General features: G+C 48.7%; 2 protein-coding genes across 2 annotated transcripts in view; both read left to right on the top strand.

Moving 5' to 3' along the window:
* LOC309616483 (sialic acid-binding Ig-like lectin 14) overlaps positions 1–4,880 on the top strand; it is a 51,187-nt gene extending 46,307 nt beyond the window's left edge. Inside the window, exons 6-7 of the mRNA XM_082367100.1 lie at positions 77–212; positions 327–4,880. Coding sequence (XP_082223226.1) covers positions 77–212; positions 327–369 — 179 coding nt within the window. The 3' untranslated portion in view covers positions 370–4,880. The remainder of the gene's footprint in view (positions 1–76; positions 213–326) is intronic.
* Positions 4,881–10,982: 6,102 nt separating this feature from the next.
* Positions 10,983–18,543, top strand: SIGLEC10 (sialic acid binding Ig like lectin 10). The gene is made up of 11 exons (XM_082367097.1): positions 10,983–12,141; positions 12,230–12,610; positions 12,758–13,042; positions 13,364–13,411; positions 13,501–13,764; positions 14,915–14,962; positions 15,092–15,349; positions 15,432–15,716; positions 16,032–16,125; positions 16,228–16,363; positions 17,774–18,543. Exons 1-11 carry the CDS (start codon positions 12,000–12,002, stop codon positions 18,038–18,040), a joined length of 2,208 nt encoding a protein of 735 aa, XP_082223223.1. The 5' UTR covers positions 10,983–11,999; the 3' UTR covers positions 18,041–18,543.
* Positions 18,544–18,830: the final 287 nt, after the last annotated feature.

Genomic DNA, 18,830 nt, shown 5'->3' with positions numbered 1-18,830 from the left:
CCAGAAAAAAAATATGGTGTGGACTTACAGAAACTCACACCTAACGTCCACCTTCCTCTCTCTTTTCGTCCTCCAGGTGTCTCCTGTTCCTGTCCCCAAGTCTCTGGGGAGCGGCAGGGCTCCTGGCCCCTAGTCCTCACCTTGCTCAGGGGGGCCCTGATGGGGGCTGGTTTCCTTCTCACCTATGGCCTCACCTGGATCTACTATACCAGGTGAGAAGCCCTTCTTAAGGTGTCCCTGATTTGGGGACACCTCCATCTTGTCCTTTCCAGAGCAAACCTTCCACGAAACTGGTCCCTTACTTCAGAACTGTGTTTCCCTTACAGGTGCAGAAAGTCACAAGGGAATAGTGTTGAGAGGTGTGTCTGAGTCCCCTTCTTCACGGTGGTGCTTCAGAGGTCTATGAACAAGGAGGTCCTGGATGACTTGGCCCTGCTTCCTTTCCAGAAATAACATGTCTTCACATCTGGTCTCCAGGTTTCTTCTTGATAGTTCTATATGAGTTGTTGTGAGGGCAAGGAGGAAATAGATATTTTTATTATTAAATTGAACTATGCTCCATGTAATATTTTTTCTTCTATGTGCTTACCTTAGCATGGTTTTGATATGCCCATAACGTGACCTATAATACATTGTTATAAATCCCATAATATAGTATTTTTTGAAGTTAATTTTAAAGAGATTTTTTTAATTAGAAAAATTAACTATTTTATATTTATCCACATATGAACCATTTCAATTGCTCTTCATCCCTTTGTTGTAAAAATAAAATCCCCTAAGGAAAAGTAAAAATAAGAGGAATTCCCTGTGGAAAGAACATATTTAGAAAATGGACCTGTTGTGGCTAACAGTTACCCCAAATAAAATGGAACCAGGCAATCATGACAGACCTAGGGTTCAGTCACGTACTCTTGAGTTCTTAGAAAAACCACGAACAAAAACTATAAGGACTTCTGATTGTGCTGAAAAAACCCTAAGGAGATGCTCCAATGACAGCCATCATTGGAAACTTCTGGTCAGGCTGCAAGGGCCATCCAGTCCCCTTTTACAAGTCTCCCAACTGTGGCTTCTGGGGCTTGTGCTTTTAAAAATCCCTCACCCCTTCACCTCCAAGGAACGTACTTTTGGTTACAGCCAAAGGCTTCTTATCCCTGGTTTGCAAACCTTGCGAACAATAAAGCTGTCCTTTTGCATTAAGATAACCCTGCCTCTTTTCTCAGATTTATTTCTAATTTAAGATGACAGTATAGTTTCTCTATAGTATCATTTTCCTTTTACCTGAAGATCTTTTCATATATTTTTGTAGTGTAGGTATGCTGGTGATGAATTCTCTCAGCCAGTGTTTGTCTGGAAAAGTTTTCATGTACATTAGCTTTGGAAAGATATTTTTATTGGATTAGGAATTCTAGGTTAAATTTTTCCCCGTTCTGTTGTTTAAATTCTTTTGGCTTGCCTAGTTTCTTATGAGAATTCTGCCTTATTTTCATCTTTCTTTCTTTGTAGTTTATATTTTTCTCTAGCTGGTTTTAATATTTTCTCTTTTTCACTGCGTTTTAATAATTGAATAATATGTGCCTTGGCACGTAAATGTGTGTGTGTGAGAGACAGAGAGAGAGACAGAGATTATCCTACTTGGAGGGTGTTGAGTATCTTGAATCTGAAATTTTATAGTAGTGATCAAATTTCTAAAAATAGAAGCCAATGTTTATATATATATATATATTTTTTTTTCTATTCTCCTCTGAGTCTCCAATTTTACATATGTGATATTGCCCAATATTATCTCATTATCAGCTCTGAGCATCTGTTCACCATTTCCAACCTTTTTTCTCTATATTCTTCAGTTTGAATAGGATCTGATGCTACATCTTCAAGTTTACTGATTATTCTTCCACAATATTGAATCTGATGTTAGTCTCATTCAGTGAAATTCTCACTTCAGATAATTTATTTTCTTCTCTACAAGTTAATTTCCTTGGTTTTTAATCTTATGTTTCTTCTTTTATTATGTTAATGTTTTCCTTTACATCCTTGAGTATATGGATAATATTTGTAATCAATGTTTTAATGTTTTTGTCTGCTAGGTCTGTCTCCTCTGTCATGTCCAAGCCTGATTCCATTGAATGGTTTTTCTCTTATTAAGTGTCACATGTTCCTACTTCTTTATGTGTCTAGTAATTTTTCACTGATTGCTGAACATTGTCACTTTTATGTGGCTGATGACTTGGTCTTGTCTTTTCTTTAAATAATACTGGTCTTTTTCTTGATGGCAGTTATTTGTATGTTGGGTCAATATTTTAAAGGTTCTTTAATTTTTATTGAAGTAGTGTTGATGTACAATACTGTGTTAGTTTCAGGTGTACTACATAGTGATCTGACGTTTGCCTACATTATGAACTGATCGCCATGATAAGTCTAGTAACCATTTGTCCCAACACAAAGCTCTTAAAATATCATTGACCATTATTCCTTCTGCTGTATATTACATCCCTATGGCTTATTTATTTTATAACTGGTGATTTGCACTCCTTAATCCCCTTCACCTATTTTGCCCACCACCCCCTCCTCACTGGCAACCACCCATTTGTTCTCTATATCTGTGAGTCATTTTGTTTTGTTTGTTTGTATGCGTTCTTGTTTTTTAGATTTCACGTATGAGATCATATGGTATTTGTCTCTCTGTCTGACTTATTTCACTTAGCATAATACTCTCTAAATTCATCCATGTTGTCAAAAATGGCAAGATTTCATTTTTTATTATGTCTGAGTAATATCATATATATTATATATTCATTCATCTATCACGGATAATTAGGTTGCTTTCATATCTTGACTATTGTAAATAATGCTGCAGTGAACATTGGTGTGCATATACCGTTTTTATATATATAAATTTATTTATTTATTTATTTATTTTTATTTATTTTTGGCTGCGTTGGGTCTTCTTCACTGCGCGCGGGCTTTCTCTGGTTGCATCGAGCAGGGGCTACTCTTCGTTGCGGTGCATGGGTTTCTCATTGTGGTGGCTTCTCTTGTTGCGGAGCACGGGCTCTAGGTGCGCGGGCTACAGTAGTTGTGGTGCGTGGGCTCAGTAGTTGTGGTGCATAGACTTACTTGCTCTGTGGCATGTGGGATCTTCCCGGACCAGGGCTCGAACCCGTGTCCCCTGCGTTGGCAGGCGGGTTCTTAACCACTGCGCCACCAGGGAAGCACCCATATATCTTTTCAAATTAGTGTTTTTGTTTTCTTTGAGTAAATACCCAAAAGTGAAATTGCTGGATCATATGGCAATTCTATTTTTAATTTTTTGAGGAACCTCTGTACCGTTTTCCATAGTGGCTGCACCAATTTACAATCCCACCAACGGTGCACGAGGGTTCCCTTTTATCCACATCCTTGCCAACACTTGTCATTTGTTGTCTTTTTTATTATAGCCATTCTGACATGTGTGAGGTGGTATCTCACTGTGGTTTTGATGTGCATTTCTCTGAGGATTAGCGATATTGAGCATCTTTTCTTGTGTCTGTTGGCCATCTGTTTGTCTTCTTAGGAAAAATGTCTATTCAGGTCCCCTGCCCATTTTTAGTCAGGTTGTTTGGTTTTTTGATGTTGGGTTGCATGAGTGTTTTGTATATTTTGAATATTAACCCCTTATCAGATATACTGTTTGCAAATGTCTTCTCCCATTTAGTAGGCTGTGTGTTTGTTTTGTTGATGGTTTCCTTCACTGTGCAAAAGCTTTTTAATTTTTTGTAGTTCCATTTATTTATTTTTGCTTTTGTCTCCCTTGCCTGAGGAGACAAAAAGATGTTGTTAAGACCAATGTCAAAGAGCTCACTGCCTATGTTTTCTTCTAAGAGTTTTATGGTTTCAGGTCTTACATTTGGTATGTCTAGTAGAGCAGCCAGAACGGACTGAGACACCACAGGAACATTTTCTTACGAGGACATCACATGTTCGGTGTGCCTGGGTAGAAGTCATTTGAGAATGACACTGTGAGAGATATTGAGGTGTTTTAAATTTCAGGAAGGGTGGGTTTGCAGTGAGGTAAGCGGGATGGTTGTGGTGACTTAGTGTTTGCTTTGAGATGCTCTCCCCCGGCAGAGACTCAGTTGTACTGAGGTGCAGTGAAAAGAGCAGAATCATTATTTGTAGGTTCAATGAGAATGAATGCAGCCTTTTTGGATGAGCAACGGTTGCAAATGTGTCCAGAGCCTGAGAAATATTCCCTGTAGAGCTGCAGTTCTTCAGGACTCTGGACAGCAGAGATCCTGGTGACTGGGGCTCGAGGGTCAGTGTGTGCCGGGGAAATGGAGCGCCCTCTGGGGGCAGCATCCTGAACTGCAGCACAAGCGTTATGGGCGGGAACTGGGACAGGTGTATCTGAATAATACAAAGATGCTAGCCAGGGGGTGTCTAAGATACTCCCTTCCCCCCAACAAAGGCTCCTAAGCACCCTCAGGGCCTCAACTACAGCCAGACCCAGACTCTTCATTCACCACTGGAATGCTTGCCTACATCTCCTTCATTCATCCCTCCTAATGAATCCAGCCCTCAGACCCACACCCAGCACCCTTCTAGGGCAGAATCCTGAACTACCTACCTACCTACCTCTCTTCCTCCTCCTCAGTTGCTCCCACCCCATACCTACCCACCCACCCCCAGTCTCACTTCCTCTCAATATCTGTCTTTGCCCCCGTTGTGACCTCAGGGACAGACAAAGCAGGTGTTCAACGTCTGTTGAATTAGAGAAGGAAACCAGAGGCTTGTAGAGCTTTTTTCTTAAGGAATAGGCTCAGAGAAAAATCTGAACATTCTTAGGCAGAGAAGACAGATATGAGGATGACCGATAAAGATTCTCGTGGACTCAGGTAGCCCCTAGTCTGTGGTCTGCCCAAGGGTGGGGTGGGGGGGAAGGGTGGCTTGGATGAGAAGGCAATTGCAAAGTGGGGAGGTGCTCTGGTCACACTGAGGAAAGGTGGAAAGTTCAGAGGAGGCCAAAGAAATCACCAAAAATCTGGAAAAGTGTACGGGTGGGGAAATGTTGGGGCAAGTTGGTTGTAAGGTCAGGAAAAGCATTTCAGAAGAGATGGCCTTTGAGCTGAGAACAGTGAAAAGGGGGCCAGCCACGGGAAGAGCATTCCTGGAAGAGAGAACAGCTAGTGTCATGTTCTTGAGGCGGAAATGAATTTGGTAAATGTGAGAAACAGAGTGGGAATCGCCGGCGGGAATGCAGAAGTAAAGTTCTGGGTTCAAAGTGAGTTTGCAGGGGTCACTGGGGGTTACATCAGGTCGAGTTCTATAGGTTATGGTGATTAGTTTGGATTTTCTCCTAAATATAATAAGATGCCATTGAAATGTTTGGGCAAGAGGGTGACTTGATCTGATCTATATTTTAAAACTAACTCTGGTTGTTGTGTTGAAACTGCATTACGGGGGGAGCAAAAATAGAAGCAGGGAACTGTATTCAAGAGCCTGGGATAAACCGTAATGGAAAAGAGTCTGAAAAAGAATGTCTGTATATGTATCACTGACTCACTTTGCTGTACAGCAGAAATTAACATAACAATGTAAGTCCACTATACTTCAATAAAATAATTTTTTAAAAAAAGAAGCAGGAAGAATCATCGATAGATTTTTGTCAAACAGATGAGTGGTGATGGTGACCAGGACCTAGATAGTCATTCTCAATCAAGGGTGATTTTTATCAACAGGTGACAATGCCTGGAGACATTTGTAATTGTCACGACTGTGATGGGGGAGGGAGGCAACTGGCATCTGGAGGGTAGAGGCCAGGGATGCTGCTCAACATCCTACAAGCTCGCAAGAGTTCGCATGCCATAACTAAGGAGCCCGCGTGCCGCAACTAAGGAACCCACCTGCCACAACTAAGGAGTCGGCGAGGCAGAACTAAGGAGCCTGCCTGCTGCAACTAAGACCCAGTGCAACCAAATAAATAAATAAATATTTAAAAAAAAAAAAAACAACAACTTGCAGGAGAGAAGAGTCTCCGACGGTGTCAGGAGCCCTTTCTGCCGCACGCTGGCACACCTGCCACAAGCTTGTGATGCAGGAGTCCTGGAACCTTCCTGTCCGAAGGCCCTCGATAAAAGGCTAAATCCTTCCCTGGCAGCCACGGTGAAATAGACATCAACACACCCATCGCCACATCCTGTGTGTTTCCTATTCAGTCAGATTCATCCACGTCCATTGATTTTGCGATCATCCTCTTACCACGTCACTTGCTTTCCCATCTCCTAAGTGCATACAGAAGAACTTCATTAGAAACACGTTTAGAAGCTATCCCTAATCATTTTCCAAATAGTGACAGAAAGTAAGCAAATGTGATAGTAAGGAACTGGTTAGGCTACTTTATGCATTTTTTCATCCTTCTGGGTGACCAAAGTAATAATCAAGACCTTGTATGTAGAATATAGGTTCTGTAGCATGTTCTTATTATATATCAGTGTCCTTCAAATTTTGACAAGCTTGTTTGTCACCTTGGGAACCATGCTAAAATAAAGATTCCTTTTTTTAAAACAAACAAACAAACAAACAAAAAAACATCCTACAAGCTCAGGGCAGCTTCTACTCCCCAAGAATTATCTGACTCAAAATGTCAATAGTGCTGAGATTGTGAAATCTTGGCCTAGGGTAATGAATGGTAGTGGGGATGGGGATAAGTGGATAGATATTTTTTTAATATTTAAAAAGTTGAACTGACAGGTCTGGCAAGGACTGAGGCAAAGGAAGACATCAGAATGTTGCTAGGATATGGGCAGATGTTGGTACCACAAAACAATAACATTTAGACAACTGAAAAGGAGAGGGTTTGAGATGAGAAATAAGAGTGCTGCATGGGGGCTTCCCTGGTGGCGCAGTGGTTGAGAATCTGCCTGCCAATGCAGGAGACACGGGTTCGTGCCCCGGTCCGGGAGGATCCCGCATGCCGCGGAGCGGCTGGGCCCGTGAGCCACAACTGCTGAGCCTGCGCGTCTGGAGCCTGTGCTCCCCAACGAGAGAGGCCGCGGCGGTGGGGGACCCGCGCACCGCGGTGAGGAGTGGCCCCCGCTCTCTGCAACTGGAGAAAGCCCTCGCACAGAAACGAAGACCCAACACAGCCAAAAATAAATAAATAAATAAATAAAATCTAAAAAAAAAAAAAAAAAAAAGAGTGCTGCATGAAAATTGAGATACCGAGTTTGAGATGCCCATTATATAGTCCTGAGTAGATGTCAAGTAGACAGGGGAGAATTGAAATATATAATTTATGTCATCAGCATGTTTCTTTATTGTTGTTGTTGTGTGTCTTGTGATCATTTATTTTAGTTTGTAGTTTAACTTCACTTTGAAGCAACTAGAGACTCAAAGGAGGTTGCAGAGAAATGAACCGTGACATCTCATGCATTCCACTTACCCCCAGTGTTAACATCTTACACAACTGTAGGACAATATGAAAATCAAAAAATTGATATTGGTAGTACAATTCTGATTACCGATTTCAAAGTGTGGGCCGGGGGGAAGCTCCCCACACCACCAGGCAATTCTCCGCACTAGCTGGGCATCCTACAACTCAACGCAACTCTGACACCACCCACCTGGAGATAGTGTCAGATCCCACAGGTTAAGGGCTCAGTCCCATAAGACTGCCCCCCAACCCGCTTCAGATGCCAATCACAAGTTCATGTTGTCACTTGTGCTTCTGACTGATGGAGTATAGATCGGAGGTGCTCATGACCCATTCCTTGGGTTCAATTAATTTGCTAGAGTGGCACACAGAACTCAGAGAAACAGTCTACTTCTGAGATTACTGGCTTATTATAAAAGGATATAACTCAGGAACAGCCAGATGGAAATGACGCATAGGACAAAGTATGGGGAAAGGGCTTGGGGCTTCCATGCCCTCTCTTTGGGGAGATGCACCACTCTCCCCAAATCTTCACGTGTTCTCCAACCTGGAAACTCTCTGAACCCCATACTTTTGGTTTTTATGGAGGCTTCATTCCATAGGCATGACTGATTAAATCATTGGCCATGGGCGACTGACTCAACCTCTAGCCCCTCACCCCTTCTGGGAGGTCAGGGATTGGACTGAAATTTCCTACCTTCTAATCACATGGTTCATTCCCCTGGCAACCAGCCCCCATCCTTATGTGCTTTCCAAAAGTCACCTCATTAACAAAAACTCAGGTGTGGTGGAAAGGGGTTTGTCATGAATAGCAAGACATTCATTTCTGGCTCTGAAGTGTTTTCAGGAACTGAGGACAAGAGACCAATATTATAACAAAAGATGCTCTCATTGCTCTTATCACTCAGGAAATTCCAAGGGTTTTGGGTGCGGTGAGCCAGGAACCATGAACAAAGACCAAAATATATACTTACTATAAATCACAATATCACATGTAGCATGCATTTTTAAAGTCATGGATGAAATAGGGCATCTAGGGAGAGTGATCCTGATGCATTCTAAGGTTTAGGAGTCAAGGGCAGAGGCGGAACCATTAAAGATGAAGAAGAGTGTCTAGAAAGGTCGAAGGAAAACCAAGGAAGTAATGGTGTCCTCTGTATGCTATGGGCAGCCCGACTCCGGCAGGTGCCTTCGAGATGGCAGTTCTAGGTGACAGGGGAAGCCAGACTGAAGTGTTTCAAGAAGGAAGGGGTGGGGCTTCCCTGGTAGCGCAATGGTTAAGAATCCGCCTGCCAATGCAGGGGACACGGGTTCCAGCCCTGGTCCGGGAAGATCCCACATGCCGTGGAGCAACTAAGCCCGTGCGCCACAACTACTGAGCCTGCGAGCCACAACTACTGAAGCCCGTGTGCCACAACTACTGAAGCCCGCGTGCCTAGCGCCTGTGCTCTGCAACAAGAGAAGCCACCGCAGTGAGAAGCCCGTGCATCGCAACAAAGAGAAGCCACCGCAGTGAGAAGCCCGTGCATCGCAACGAAGAGTAGCCCCCGCTCTCAGCGAGTAGAGAAAACCCGCGTGCAAGCGAAGACCCGGTGCAGCCAAAAATTAAATAAATGAATAAATAAATAAATTTATAAAAAAAAAAAGAAGGAAGGGGTGACGGAGCACACCAAGTGCTGCTGGGCAGGTGGCATCCAAATGAGATGAGAATGGAAGTTACCTATGGGTTTTAGCCATTTGAGATCCTTGGTGATCCTGACAAGAAGAGTTTGAGGGATGCAGGGATGGAGGCAAGATTGGACTAAGATGTGCAGGATGGACAGTAAATAAAGGGCAGTTCCTGTGAAGAGAAGAGCGAACCCTCAGGGTTTCCGGGAAAGCGGAGGAGGGGAGCTCAGGACCACCTCCAGGAACCTGTTGGCAGCTGCCTCCGGAAGGGGATGGGTTGGTCCACAAGTGGGGTTACTGAAGGGTCCCCTGGCTCCACTCTGTTTCCATCTCTTCCTGGCCGCTTGGCTATGGATATAAAGCTGCCCAACTGACCTCACCTGGTACAGGAGACCTCCTCACCTCCACATGTCAGGGATCAGCTCTGAGCTTTGAAGGCATATCTAACCCTGAGGGTGGCCCACATTCGTCGGTGGGGCGTGTGAGACCTCTGGGTTGGCCTGGAGTAGCTGGGGATTGGTTTCTTTCAGCCCCAGGGTAGCAGACGGTCCTCTCTCCCTTTTCTGTCTGATGGGGTAGCATGGAATAGTGTGGAGAAACCCACGGAAGGCCTGAGATGTTGCCACTCTCCTGGTTCCTACTCCCATCAGCCCCATAGAGGCATGGAGATGCTCCAAGGCAGAGGGGAGGCTGGATCTAAGCTTTGGGGGGTGGGGAAGCGCAGTTCTCAGCTCCTTCAGGGCAAGCCCTCAGCAGGACCCAGGCATCCTTCCCTCCCTCTCACTCCTCCCTCTGAGAGGCCCTTCCTCTGTGAACTTGACAGAAGGAAGGGTGTGATGTCCCTGGCTGCAAGGGCTCCCCTGGGAGAAGGGAAACCGCTTCCCCCCAGAGAAAGCCCAGGTTGGGCAGTGGGGACCCGGGAGCAGAGTGAAGAGGAGGGTGGATGTTATGGGTTGAATTGCACTCCCCCTGCCCCCAAGTTCATATGTTGAAGTCTTAACCCCCAGTATCTCAGAATGTGTATTTGTAGATAGAGTCTTTGAAGAGGTAATTCAGTTGAAATGAGGTCATAGGGCAGAGTCCCAGTCTAGTATGACTGGCGTCCTTATGGAGAACACACATACACACAAGGAAGACCAGGTAAAGACTGGAGGAGAAGACGGCCGTCTCCAAGTCAAGGAAAGAGACCTCGGAAGAAACAAACACTGCTGACACGTTGATCTTGAACTTGTAGCCTCCAGAACTGTGAGGAAATACATTTCTGTTGTTTAAGCCACTCATTCTGTGCTCTTTTATTATGGCAGCCTGAGCAGACTAATACAGTGGATTCAAGGACTCTTTTATTACGCAGCCTGAGCAGACTAATACAGTGGATTCGAGGACTCTTTTTTTTTTTTTTTAAGGAAATTCTTTTTTTTACATATAAACTTATTTATTTTATTTTATTTATTTTTGGCTGCGTTGGTTGCTGTGCACGGGCCTTCTCTAGTTGTGGCGAGCGGGGGCTACTCTTCGTTGCAGTGCATGGGCTTCTCATTGCAGTGGCTTCTCGTTGCAGAGCACGGGCTCTAGGTGCGCGGGCTTCAGTAGCTGTGGCACGTGGGCTCAGTAGTTGTGGCTTGAGGGCTCTAGAGCACAGGCTCAGTAGTTGTGGCACATGGGCTTAGTTGCTCCACGGCATGTGGGATCTTCCCGGACCAGGGATCGAACCCATGTCCCCTGCATTGGCAGGCAGACTCCTAACCACTGTGCCATCAGGGAAGTCCCTCGAGGACTCTTTTATTACACAGCCTGAGCAGACTAATACAGTGGATTCGAGGACAGGGATAGTTACATGTCACTTCCTCTGGGAAGCCCCTCTTGACTTTGCCAGGAAGTAGTGACCACCCTTTCCCCAGGGCCCAGCATGTGGGGGGCGGGGCACTTATGAACACTTCAGTGCTCTTCTGTTTCTAAGGATCTTCGTTTACCAAGCTGGGTTCCCTTGAGGTCAGACACTCTCTGATTTACCTATGTGTGTCCCCCTCCGCCATATACAGCATGACACCTGTCACACACAAGCTTCCAGAGCATGGAGGTCAAATAGGCAAACACAGTGTCTCTACGTGACCAAAACAGAGAGTCATTTCAAGGGGAGGGGAACAACAGTCCACATCTGGGGGAGTTTAACTGACTCACTCCACAAATCCCATGCCCCTTACATTGCCTAAGTCTCCCACCATCAGCATCACCCCTGGGTGTCTGTTTTCTTATCACAGCAGGTGTTACAAGTGTGTGTCGTCCAACTGTGTGACAGAAGGGGAGACTGGGAAGCAGACAAAGACCTTGGGGTGGGTGCTCCTGGGGGACCAGGAGTCAGTGAGCCCATCAGGGAGGGTGAAGGGTTGCCAGATTTAGCCAATAAAAATGCAAAGTGCCCAGTTGAAGTTGAATTTCAGATCTCAATAATGAATGATTTTAGTAGAAGTATATCGCATGCACTCTCTGGGACATACTTATACTAAAAAAAATTCATTATTTATCTGAAAGCCAGTTTTAACCGGGCATCCTGCCTCTTGTCTGGCAAGACTAGCCCTGCACTATCACTCCCACCCTCTGCCCCAGAAATCCACCCTGCCCAGCACCATCACCATCACCAGAGGCCCCTGTAAGAAGGACTTACTGGGGACTTTCACTTCTGCTTCCCCAACGGCTCAGGGTCCAGCGGGAGAGTCCCCAGCTTCCACCCACCCAAAGCCAGGCCCCAAGTGTAGACACATGTCCTCCCCTCCCTCCCCCAGAGATGACTCGGGAAGGTGACCAGCTCAGGGACCCCAAACGCCAGGCGAGCCCCTCAGGAAAGAGTGAGTTCAAGTGGGCGAGACGGGGGTGGGGAGAGTCCAGAAAAGGAAAATGAGTAGTGTGGGTCTCAGAAGCTCATTTCATGCATCAGTCCCCCGGGGCTCAGCTTCCGCCTTCTGCCCTTGCCGAGTGCCAGACACAGTGTCTGGGGAATGAGCGTGTCCCAGGGCAGGTCCCCGTGCCTGAGATGCTCCCACCACTGCTCTTGGCTGTACTGTGGGCCGGTGAGTGAACGAGGTGGGGGGCCAGGAGGGGCCCGGTTGGGGGCCGGGACTGGGGTGGCAGCTTGAGCCTCTCTCTGTCTCCCCGTAGGGTCATGGGCTCAGGATCCAGGTTTCCAGCTGCAGGTGCAGGAGTTGGTGAGGGTGCAGGAAGGCCTGTGCGTGGTCGTGCCCTGCTCTATCTCCTATCCCGCCATAGGCTGGGTTTCCTCCACCCCGGCTTACGGCTTTTGGTTCAAAGACCAGACCGCCACAGACAGTGGTCTGCCAGTGGCCACAAACAAGCCGGGTCAAGACGTGCAAACACACACCGAAGGCCGGTTCCAGCTCCTTGGCAATGTCAGACAGAATTGCTCTTTGCTCATCAGAAATGTACGTATGGAGGACAGTGCATTGTACTTCTTTCGCTTGGAGAGAGGCCATTACGTGCGATATAATTTCATGGAATACAAGTTCCGTCTGGAGGTGACAGGTACGGAACTGGCTCGAGCTGGAATGGGGTGGGACCCCCCTCCCCCCTTCTCATACTGGGGAGGGGCTATGGGGAACGGACCATGGGGGACCCCCGGGAGTACCCCCATCGGGGTCTAGCATCCCACCCTCTCTCCCTCCATCCCAGCCCTGACTCAGAAGCCAGAGATCTACATCCCAGAGACTCTGAAGCCTGGGCACCAGGTGACACTCATCTGTATGTTTGACTGGCCCTTTGAGGAATGTCCAGCCCCTACTCTCTCCTGGAGGGGGGCCGCTGTCTCCGCCCACAAGGCCAGACCAAGAGCTTCCTACCTCTTAGCCCTCACCTTCACACCCAGACCCCAGGACCACGGCACTAAGCTCACCTGTCAAGTGGACGTCTCCAGAAAGGGACTGAGCACAGAGAACACCGTCCTACTTAGCGTGGCCTGTGAGTTTGGTGGCGGGAGGGACGTCAGGGCGCGCAGACAGGCACGGGGGATGCGGAGGTGGAGAGAGGCAGCAGGGAGATGATGGTCAGCTCTCTGCGGATCCGTGGGGAGGAAGGCGTGGAGTCTAGCGACGCTTGCCTCGGCCCAGGGAGGGGGAATGGGGATGCCGTCTGGACCTGTGTCCATAAGCGCATCTTTGGCACTCATTTGTCACTTGTCTTCCCGGAGGGTAGTCACACTTTCTTCTCCCCGAGGGGGTTCTCTCTGGCGGTGGGGAATCTCTCATTCCTCCCCAAAGCCAGCCCCCCATCCTGTTACAGATGCCCCCAAAGACCTGGTTATCAGCATTTCCCAGACCGATGTATCAGGTACTGAGGGCCACTTGGGGGTGTCCGGAGGGCGGGGGAGTGGTGTTCCCCCCTGCAGTCCTTCTCTCGCGCGCTCTCTCTCTCTGCAGCCCTGGAGCCGCAGGGAAACAGCCCCCATCTGGAAGTCCAGAAAGGCCAGTTCCTGCGGCTGCTCTGTACAGCTGACAGCATGCCGCTTGCCACACTGAGCTGGGCCCTGCAGGACAGAATCCTCTCTTGGTCCCACCCCTCGGGCTCCAGAACCCTGGAGCTGGTGCTGCCCCGGGTGAAGGCAGAGGATGCGGGTCGCTACACCTGCCGAGCTGAGAACGGACTTGGCTCTCAGAGCCGCAGCCTGGAGCTCTTCGTGCAGTGTGAGTGTGACCAGCAGGGGCCTGGTTTGGGGGGGGGCGCGGGGGGCGGGGAGGAGGGAGGGGGCTGAGGGCAGGGTCCCAGAGCTCTACGGGGACCTGGAACCCCAGGCCTATGGGGCTAGGGATTCTGCTTCCAGCTCCGACTGCGGTGCGCGCGGGGGCGGGGGCGGGGGATTTCCCCACGCCACCAAGCAATTCTCCAACATCAGTGGCATGTGCTACGATTCCACTCAGTTCTGACGCTATCTACCCGGAGGTAGCGTCAGATCCCACAGGTTCAGGGATCAGTTTCTGGAAACTGGCCCCGCCCCCGCTTCAGCCACCAATCACAAGTCCAGGTTGTCTCCTGTGCTTCTGACCGGCCAACGATAGATTGGAGGTTCCCATGACCTCCTCCTTGGGTTCAGTTAATTTGCTAGAGCTGCTCAGAGAAATATTTTACTCACTAGATTACCGGTTTATTATAAAAGAATATAACTCAGGAACAGCCAGATGGAAGCGATGCATAGGGCAAGGTATGGGGAAGGGGCATCTAACTTCCATGCCCTCTTCCTGGGCACCACTCTCCCCAAATCTCCAAGTGTTCACCAACCTGGAAGCTCTCCAAACCCCATTTTGGGGGGGGTGGTTTATGGAGGCCTCATTACATAGGCACGATTGATTAAATCATTGGCCATTGGTGAATGAACTCAATCTCCAGTCCCCTTTCCCTTCCTCAGAGGTCAGGGGGTGGGACTGAACGTTCTAACCCTGTGATCCGTGGTTGGTTCCCTTGGCAACAAGCCCTCACCCTTGGGCGCTTCTAAAAGTCACTTCATTAACGTAAACTCAGGAGTGGCGGAAAGGGGTTTGTTATAAACAACAAGGCACATTAATCACGCTTACCTACCATTCAGGAAATCCAAGAGTTTTAGAAGCTCTGTGCCATGAATAGGGACAAAGATCAAATACCTATTTCTGTTATAAATCACAATATCTTAGGGACCTGCCCTTCTTACCGGTCTATTCCCTTGGGTCATTCACCTGAGAATCACTCAGTGGGTGATTCAACCCCCCTCCCCCTCCCAGCCCTTCACCCCCAGGGACGTTCACTTTGCCCAGAAGGAAACCCCTGGCTTGTTTAGAGTAAAGTACCCTGTCTCTGTTTCAGATGCCCCAGAGAACCTGAAAGTGATGGTCTCCCAAGGAAATAGGACAGGTAGGAAAGGAGATCAGAGGAACCAGGGCTCCTCAGTGCCAAACTGGGAACCCAGACGTCTGGAATGTCAGCAGGAAGAGGGTCCCTGTGCCCTCAGCTGTTCATCCATCCTGCCTCTTCCCTCCCTAGTCCTGGAAAACTTCAGAAATGGCACATCTCTTCCGGTCCTGGAAGGCCAAAGCCTGCGTCTGCTCTGTGTCGCTCACAGCAACCCCCCAGCCCGGCTGAGCTGGGCCCGAGGGGGACAGACTCTGAGCCCCTCCCAGCCCTCAGATCCTGGGGTCCTGGAGCTGCCTCAGATACAAACAGAGCATGAAGGAGAATTCACCTGCGGAGCTCAAAACCCTCTGGGCTCCCAAAATATCTCTCTGAGCCTCTCCGTGGTCTGTGAGTGCGAGGACCCCTGGGGGCAGGACACCTGGGTCCCGGGGTGGGGGGAGGCACCGCTGACTCTCCTCCCTCTGTACAGACCCCCCGCAGCTGCTGGGACCCTCCTGCTCCCTGGAGGATGAGGGTCTGCACTGCGACTGCTCCTGCCGAGCTCAGCCGGCCCCCTCCCTGCGCTGGCGGCTGGGGGAGGGGCTGCTGGAGGGGAAGCTCGGCAACGCCTCCTTCAAGGTCACCTCCAGCTCGGCTGGGCCCTGGGCCAACAGCTCCCTGAGCCTCAGCGAGGGGCTCAGCTCTGGCCTCAGACTCAGCTGCGAGGCCCTGAACGTTCACGGGGCCCAGAGCGCCACTGTCCTGCTGCTGCCAGGTCAGCGGCCAACTGGACGCCCCGTGGAGGCGGGGGCTGAGAGCGACAGCGACAGGGCCCTGTGGTTGGGGCAGGAGCTGGGGAGCGGGGACACGGGGGCGCCTGTGGCTGGGGATGCGGAGCGGGGAAGTTAAATCGGAAAGCCTGACACTTGGGCCTGGGGTGTAGCGGAGTTTCCAAGAAGTCGATGGGAAGGGGCTCTAGGTAAAAACCTCTGGAATGGGAGCCGGAAGCCGGAGCGCCTAGTGGCGGGTGGACATGAGGACCCACGGAGATGGGAAGGGCTCAGAGATGGCTGACCGTTTCCTCGTGCAGATGAGAAGGGATTCGCCTCCAAAGCGTTCTCCAGCGGAATATTTCTAGGAATTGGCCTCATGACCCTCCTTTTACTCTGCCTCATACTGATCATGTGAGCTAGGTGCAGGGGCAGCGATGGAGGGAGCGTGGGATCCGGGACCCGTGGAAAGGGGGGCGGGGCCAGGGCGCACACCAAGGCGGGGTGTTCCCTCAGCGTGAGGACTCTGAGGAAGAAGTGGACCCAAGCAGAGGCTCCGGCCCCGGCCCCGGGAGAGACTCCGAGGTCCAGGGTCTCACGGAAGAGCACGATCCTGCATTACATCAACGTGGTCCCTAAAACTGGCCCCCTGGTGAGTGGTCCCAACCAGCTGTCTCTTCTTCCCCCTCTCTGACTCCTGTATACCCTCCTCCCCAGCCCCGCCCCCGCCCTTTGCCCGGGAGACATCGCAGTGGAAAAGGCCCGGGTGCTGGATTCAAATCCTGATTCTGGCACTTAACCTCTATGAGACCTTGACCAAATCTCTCCCTCCACTGAGCCTCTAGTGCTTCCTCCTTGAGAGTTGGTTTGAGGATTACAACACACGTTATTGCCTAATAGGTAGCAGCTATTCCATTATTACTACTACCAACGACATTACTAAGTAAAATTAATGATGTCACCAATGATTAATATCACTGAGAGACGGTATGTCCTAGTGATGATTAAGGGTAGGGCTCTGAAGTCAGCCTGCCTGGGTTCCTGTCTGCTTTCATCACTGTGTGTTCTGGGATGAGTCACTTAACTTCTCTGTGCCTCGATTTCTTTAACTGTAAAATGGGGATAATAGTAGTACCCACCACGTAGGCTCATTCTGGGTATTCAATATGCTCATTTTCTACTTGTAAAGTATTTAGAACAGTACCAGGCCCCTGGTAAGTGTTGGGTGAATGCTGGATATTTTCAGGAGAGAACATCTATATGCGGATGATTCCAAAATTTACGTCTCCCAGACTCATCCCTGAGCTCTAGACTCATAGCCAACTGTCTAGGCAGCATCTGCATGTGGATGTCTAATAGGCCTCTCAAACTTAGCCTGTCCAAAACCAAACTCATGACTAAGCACCACTTAAAACCCTTCTCTTCCATCCTCTGCATCTCAGCAAATAGCACCACATTTGCCCAGCTGCTCAAGCCTAAAGACTTTAAGTCATTTCTTACTCCTCTCTTTTTTATCCCCCCCCCACAATCAATCCATCTGCAAATCTCCTCCCAAATCCATCCAAACCACTTCTCCCCCCCTCGGTTGGATAGAACTTAGGGACCAAGAAAAAAAAAAAGTGAAAAATGCCAATTTCAGATGGTCACATACACAGGATTCCGTGTATGTAACACTCTCAAATGATAAGATTGTAGAGATAGAGGACAGGTTAGTAGTTGCGAGGGGTTCGGGATGGGAGGATGATGAGAAGGACAGCAGGAGGGAGATGTTTGTGGTGATGGAGCAGTTCGGTGTCTTTTGGTGGTGGTTACACCAATCTATCTGCATTAGTTTGCTAGGGCGGCCATAGCAGAGAACCACAAGCTGGGAGGCTTAACCACAGACTTGTCTTTATTGTTTGTTCCTGTCCCGAGATGGAAGGCGAGCTCAGCGAGGGCAGGGTCTTTGTTTTACTGCCTGATGTAACCCCAGTTCCTCCATCGGTGCCTAGCACGTGGTAGGGGCTCAAGTATCTGTTGAATGAATGAATGAATGAATGAAGGATGGTCATTTTTCCCTTAGGCTCAGAAACAGAAAGCCAAACCAAGCAGTCGTTCCTGGGCCCCTGCTCCAGATACTCACCCCCCCGAACCCAGAAAGAACCAGAAGGAGCTCCATCTTGTTTCCTACAATTGTCCAGGACCCAAATCATCCCCTCAAGCCCCAGAATCAGAGAACAACCAGGAGGAGCTCCATTATGCTGTCCTCAACTTCCCAGGCCTCAGACCATGGGACACCCAGAGGCTCAAGGATACTCACCCAGAATATGCTGAAATCCAGTTCCACTGAGGGTCTACTGGGCTGGAGAACTGGGATCCAGACCAGGGAGAAAGGCAGAGCAATTGGGAAGAGGAGAACAGAGTGTAGTCTGTCTGTCTTTCTGTCTCCCTCTCTCTCTCAGTTCATCGTCCAAGGTTGGGATGATCCCATCCCAGATCCTAGCATTTTGGAACAGCTTGATGAATGTCTCCAGAGCGGCCTTCTCCAAATACACTATTCTAAGCAAGGTAAACCTTTTCCTCTGACAAACCCAGGCACCACCCTGGCTGAATACTCACAGTCTCAGTTTCTCAATGGTGGGAGGGCCTTTAAAGAAGATTAAGCGCTCATCTTTGCCAACCTCACAGGTCAAGTCTGGGCAGCTGCCTATTTTGCTGCCACCTGTGAGCCAAGAGTGTGTTTTACATTTTAAATGGTTAAGGGGAAAATCAAAAGAAGGATGCTTTATGATGCATGGAAATGACTTGAGATTCAAATTTCAGTGTCCATAAATAAAACTTTATTGGAGTGCAGCCATGCCCATTTTTTTCTGTATTGCCTATGGCTGACTTCAGGCAGAGTGGAGTTGTTGCCCTGCTAAGCCTAAGATAGCTAGCCTTCGGTTTAGGAGAAGTTTGTGGAATTTTCATGTAATGTAAACTCACCCACTTATTTGTACAGAAGAGCAAACAGAAGCGGAGGTCCAGAGAGAGTTCAAGAGTAGCCAAGGTGACACTGGCTAGCTCTGTGACTAGATGGAAGGTTTCTAGGGTGAGAACTTGTAGGGCGAGGAGACTTGAGTGGCAGTTTAATAGTAAGA

This window comes from Balaenoptera borealis (genome assembly GCF_965194805.1).
Source record: "Balaenoptera borealis genome assembly, chromosome: 19".
In the NCBI taxonomy this organism is placed as follows: Eukaryota; Metazoa; Chordata; class Mammalia; order Artiodactyla; family Balaenopteridae; genus Balaenoptera; species Balaenoptera borealis.
Note: the sequence above shows the minus strand (reverse complement) of the source record. Positions and strands in the feature narration are given on the sequence as shown.